A 6,265-nucleotide genomic window follows, 5' to 3' on the forward strand; every position below is an offset into this window, starting at 1 on the left:
TCATATGTAATATTAGAGTGATAAAAAAAAAATAAATTTATCTTATTTAATATATATTAATTTTAATAATATTAAATATTAAATAAAATAAATTTAAATTATATATTTTTATTAATTTTATTTAGTTATTAAATATTTTTATTATTATAAAATTACTTCTTAATTTTTACTAAATTGTTTTAAATCTGATAATATTTAAAAAATAAAAAAATTAATCAAAATAATTTAAATTTATCTTATTTATTATTATTAATTATTAATATAATTAATAAAATTAAATAAAATAAATTTAAACTTTTTTTTATCAGCCTAACATTATCATTATCGTTTTAAATGAGACAAGGTAAGATATACTATATTGTTAAGTCATTTTCGATGCTTAAGTCTATATATATTATTACTTAAAGTTATTTAAAATAATTGAACCATTTACGTTTATCCCCGGAACAATCCATGATATATATCCATGAACCATCAGAGCTACCGACGAACAAAAAAACCAAAAAGAATAAATATTTTGAAAATGAAATTTTAGGCGTTATTAACTGAATACTTAATATTTAATAGTAAATATTCATATCATTTGGTTCCGTATATGTAGATTCATCTCATCATATAATTTTTCTAATCATTTACATGTGCAAATTAAAACATAGCATATATAATAATAATGTGTAATAATATTCTAAACAAATCACACGAGAAATATTTGATCATCTGATCAATGACCACCAAAAACTTTCTTTTTTTTTTCTTTAAAAAAATAAAAAGATATTATACATAGACTTTGATGATTTGCAAATGAAAACACACTCTATTAAGCTACACATTTATTTGATTGAAGTAGTTAGTTAAAAGCAGAACAAATCTTGCGAATTTCACCATCAGCACCAGTCTTGACTCCAATGTTGCCCATCTTAACCATAGACTTTCCAAACTCAACGCTGAAAGACAAGTCAAGCACCCCTCTTAGGCCTAAGTATCTCTGCACAAACATTTTTGTGGAAGCATCATTCCATAGTTCCTCATCTGACTCAAGAATTCCACGTCCATTCTTCAAATTAGCATAGTAAGAAGTATCAAATTTCAGTTGGCTTCCGGTATCTAAGGGAACACGGTTGCTACCGCCACTGTTTTGAGGGCAGAGTGCTTGTAGTTGCGGAACAAATGAAGGGTCAATGGAAGGATCAGGGCCATTTCCGGTGAAGTTGTACAATCTGTTGCTGAAGAATTGGCATGCTGCGGTACCTATCGTATGTCCTCCTGTCCACATACTCATCAAACTTTTTCATTGTACAAACGTGTTTTTTAAATTTCTGTTAAATTTGCATCGAAATTTTTTATTTGTTTTAAATCAATAAAAATTATTCTGTAACAAATACTATATATCTCACAAAATGATTTCTTTCAAAAGTTAAAAAATTTAAACTAATAAAGGAAGTTATATCTCTGACAAATATAATATAATCTTAGTATGATTACCAACAAGGGTAACGAGGTCTTGTGTGTTGAGGCCCTTTGCTGCAAACTTCTGTTTTTGAACATCAACAGAGTCCGTAGGTGCAGGCAAGTTGTTAACATCCGAAGCTTGTGACACATGACCATCTTTACGTCCTGTAGGCACTTGCCAACTCAATCCACCGCTCTGCAAACAAAAATACTCTCAATATTATTACTTGTTCGTTTTAAAACATGTAAAAACTCACGGTATAGTTATTTTTATTGTGAAGTTGATAGCTAAAAATTATTAAATAATTTAACATGTTTGATTAAATTATCATCTAATAACTTTCAACTATCAACTTCATATAAAGATAACTGTACGTAAGCTTTTATCTTTACTTTAAAATTTTATTATTGTTGTGTATATATACCAGGACGACAGAGTCGCGAGCAGCAAGGGCAAGAATATCGGCGCAAGACACAACACCGGGGCATGCAGCTTCGAGTTGTGTCTTTGCGTCGTCAATGACCTCAAATCCTCTAAGTTCGAGGTTTGCAAATGCTGTTTTCTCGGTGGCAGAGCCGGTAACGAGGACAGAAGCATCGCAACCTTGGACAAAGCAATCATGGAAGTGCATTCTGAGTAAGCCAGCAGCTAGAGTAGGGTCGGAGTTAAGATGGGATTGAACCGTGGACTTGATAATGGACTCAGCTTTTGGACATGTAGTCGCATAGAACCCTACACGGGTACCTTGGCCATGCACCGTGGTAGAAACAATACACAATAAGGCAATCATAATGAATCTTTTGTTGATGAAAACACCGTCCATTTTGGTAATTAATTAAGTTCAAGTAATAATTATTATTGACTTTATTATATGTATATGAATGAGGATGCTAAGCTAATAACACGTATGCATGGGAATGGGACGATGATAATAGTAATAAGGTAGTGAAGGTATTTATAGGGCTGATTAGGAATTGGAAGAAGGTAATTAATAATAAAGATGAGAGAAGGTGATGATAAAATAATAATAGAGATTAGAGAGTAAGCAAAGCCGGCTGATGGATATGATTAAGCAAGTAGTGAATGAAGGGAACGTGCGAGGATGGAACGTGATGAGTGATGAGCTGTCTTGCATTGTTTTGGAAATCGCAACGCGTGAGAGCCATTGGAGAGTGGAGACTTACTCATGCTCACTGCATTTTGTCAACAGTCAACGGATTCCTCTTCTACTTCCAAATTGCGCACGCTAATAATGTTATCCACATCCGCAAAAACTTTTTTTAATTATTCTTTTATCTTCTAAAAAATACGAATTTTATAATTTAAAAAAATATTTTGATAGAAAAATATAAGATTTTCTTCACTTTTTTGTATTAGAGTGTGCACGACCTAGCTAGGGCCAATAATTTTCACTTATCCATATTTATTAAACTATGCGTATATTAAAATTAACTACTAAAATTAATTAATTAATATAAAATATATATTAAAAAATTAAATAATACATATATTTATACATAAATATATTTAAATAAAAATACTAAAAATATTTTTTTATAAAAATATTTATGTTAAAAATATAATTTATTTATTTAGCTACACTTTAAAAAGATAATACTTTTATAACATATTAAAATTAAATTTATAATTTATTATCTAAAAAAAATATTTTTACATAAAAATAATTATATATAAAATTTTTATGGCAATGTCCATCTAATTATATTACTAAGAAAAATATCAAGAGATTGATAGTACAAAAAATTAATTAGTGTTAGTTCAAATATTGCAAAAACAAGTAAAAAATATGGTTAGCTAGCATCTTTTATTATTATTATTATTATTATTATTATTATTATTATTATTATTATTATTATGAAGAGTAATAAGTAGTCATACCATATGACCAAGAAAAAAACCGAAAAAAAAATATTATTAATAACCAAATATTATTTTTTTCCTTTTATATGAAGGGTATTTACAAATTTGATTAATTAATATTATTAATATTATTGATATTATTATTAATATTAATAATAAACGATTACTAACTGTTTAGTATCATTTGGTTGAAAGGACACAACCTTTAAGGATTGTGTGTGTTCAAAATATTGTGTCTATTGGCTAAAGGGACACAACTCTTTAAGAGTTATATATGTTCAAAACATTGTATCTATTGGCAATAGAAAATATATAACCATTTGTATACGTAACTAATCATAATTGCTATGTGTAATATGTATAAATAAGTCCTTGTCCACTATTTTAGAAAGGAAGTACTAAGTGTACAAATTACTCAACCATTAAGAGATTTTCTTTGTTCAAGAGAGTTGAGAATTTCTTACTATTGCTAATTAAGAAATTCTTAGGTTTCATTGTATCCTGGGAGAGTATTGTCATTAACCATATAGCAACTAAGTGTGGGGACAAATATCTCTCTAAAGAAAGCGATCTAATCGTGCCTTGAAACCACTACACAAATATAAGATTTTGTCATCTTCTCATACTCATATACCCAACAATTTTAGAGAGATATTTTTTGAAGATGGCACAAGATCAAAACACTACGTTCAAGGTCATGAATCAAGAGTTTGTCAAATTAGATCGCTTTGATGGAACGAACTTCAACCGTTAGAAAGACAAGATGATGTTTCTTCTTTCAGTTCTCAATCTTGCATATGTGATTGACCCAAAGACTACACCAATTGCCGATGCCGCTGAAAATTTCACACCGGAAGAGAAAGAAAAGATTGTTCAATTGAAAAAGAAACGTGATGAAGATACTTTTGCATGTCGAGATCATATTCTCAATACTTTATCCGACCGACTCTATGATCTCTACATGTCAATTCAATCACCATTAGAGATTTGGAAATCTTTGGAAGAAAAGTACAATACCGAACGACAAGGAACAGATAAGTTTATTATGAATGATACTATGCCTGTCATGGATCAAATTCATGAATTACAAATCCTTGTAAGTAGACTTCGTGATCTACAAGTGGTGATCCCTGAATCATTACAAGTTGGAGCAATTATTTCAAAATTGCCTTCATCTTGGAATGGTTATAGGAAGAAACTTTTACATCTTGGTGAGAACTTTACAATTGAGAAATTACTAAGGCATATACGTATAGAGGAGGAAACTCGAAAACGTGATGCTGTGTATCTTTCTCAAAGTTCTAAAGTGAATCATATTGGTGAAAACAACACCAATAAGAAGAAAAGAAAGTTCTCTAAAGATTCAAAGCAAGATAAGAAGAGACAAAGAGAGTGTTATCATTGTCACAAGAAAGGACACTATATCAAAGAATGTAGACTTCTGAAAAGGGAAGCACCAAAGACCAACTTAGTGGAAGAAAAGGATCTAATTGCTATGGTTGTAGAAAAAGTACAAAACATGCATATTGGCATGGTTACAGAAGTCAACATAGCAACACAAGGAAAATCACTTGAGTGGTGGTTAGATTCTGGGGCTACTGTTCATGTTTGCAATGATCGCAACCAATTCAAAACATATGAAGAAGTGAACAATAGAGAAGTCTTGATGGGTAATGACAACTCAGCCAAAGTTTGTGGTCAAGGAAGTGTGGAATTAAATTTTACATCTGGAAAGAAATTAAGTTTAATAAATGTACTTCATGTTCCAGATTTGAGAAAAAATTTAGTTTATGTTAGTCTCTTGTGTAAGAAAGGATTCAAAGTTGTAATGAAATCCGATAAAGTGATCTTACTTAAGAATGATGTATTCATAGGAAAAGGATATTGTACTGAAGGCATGTTTAAACTTAGTATTAATAAAGTGAATGTTTACTTGTATGTTGTTGATTCTTGTGATTTATGGCATAGTAGATTAGCACACTTAAATTACAAATCAATTGAATATATGCAAAAGAATAACTATATTGATCTTAGTAACAAGGATTTTAATAAGAAATGTGATATTTGCATACAATCCAAAATTACTAAGAAACCTTTTCCTAAGGTTGAAAGAAATACACATTTATTAGAATTGATTCATAGTGATATTTGTGAGCTAAATGGCAATATTACTAGAGGAGGAAAAAGATACTTTATAACTTTCATTGATGATTGTTCTAGATTTACTTAGGTGTATTTGCTTAGAAATAAAGATGAAGCTTTTGAAATGTTTAAGAAATATAAAATAGAAGTAGAAAATATGCATGATAAGAAAATAAAAGTTTTTCGTAGTGATCGAGGTGGAGAATATTTTTCTAATGAATTTGATCACTTTTGTGAATTACATGGTATTGTGCATGAATCTTCCGCTCCATATACTTCGCAACAAAATGGTTTGGCGGAAAGGAAAAACCGTACCTTAGTGGATATGGTTAATTCAATGTTACTAAATGCAAAATTGCCTTACAATTTGTGGGGTGAAGCATTATTGACATCATGTCATATCCATAATAGGATACCATCAAGACATAGAAATGTTTCTCCTTATGAAATTTGGAAAGGAAGGAAACCTAATTTAAATTATCTTAAAGTGTGGGGGTGTTTAGCCTTTTATCGAGTTCCTGATCAAAAGAGAATCAAATTGGGGCCAAGAGCCATAAAAGGCGCTTTTATAGGATATGCTCAAAATTCTAAAGCATATAGAATATTAGACTTAGTGTCTAATGTAGTTGTTGAATCAAGAGAAGTAGAATTTATTGAAAGTAAATTTATCAATGATTCAACTTCTAATTCAGAGTATCTCCAAAATGATACTAATATTTCACAAGAAATAAATAATCAAAATAATAAACGTCTAAACGACAAAGAGTTGATTGAACCAAGGAAGAGCTTGAG

General features: G+C 29.7%; 1 protein-coding gene across 1 annotated transcript; it reads right to left on the reverse strand.

Annotated features, from left to right (window-relative positions):
• Window positions 1-611: 611 nt before the first annotated feature.
• Window positions 612-2,532, reverse strand: LOC112784649 (cationic peroxidase 2-like). Its single transcript, XM_025827939.3, has 3 exons — window positions 1,875-2,532; window positions 1,483-1,645; window positions 612-1,263 (listed from the first exon to the last, which is right to left on the reverse strand). Exons 1-3 carry the CDS (start codon window positions 2,271-2,273, stop codon window positions 848-850), a joined length of 978 nt encoding a protein of 325 aa, XP_025683724.1. The 5' UTR covers window positions 2,274-2,532; the 3' UTR covers window positions 612-847.
• Window positions 2,533-6,265: the final 3,733 nt, after the last annotated feature.

This window comes from Arachis hypogaea, chromosome 20 (genome assembly GCF_003086295.3).
Source record: "Arachis hypogaea cultivar Tifrunner chromosome 20, arahy.Tifrunner.gnm2.J5K5, whole genome shotgun sequence".
Taxonomy (NCBI): domain Eukaryota; kingdom Viridiplantae; phylum Streptophyta; class Magnoliopsida; order Fabales; family Fabaceae; genus Arachis; species Arachis hypogaea.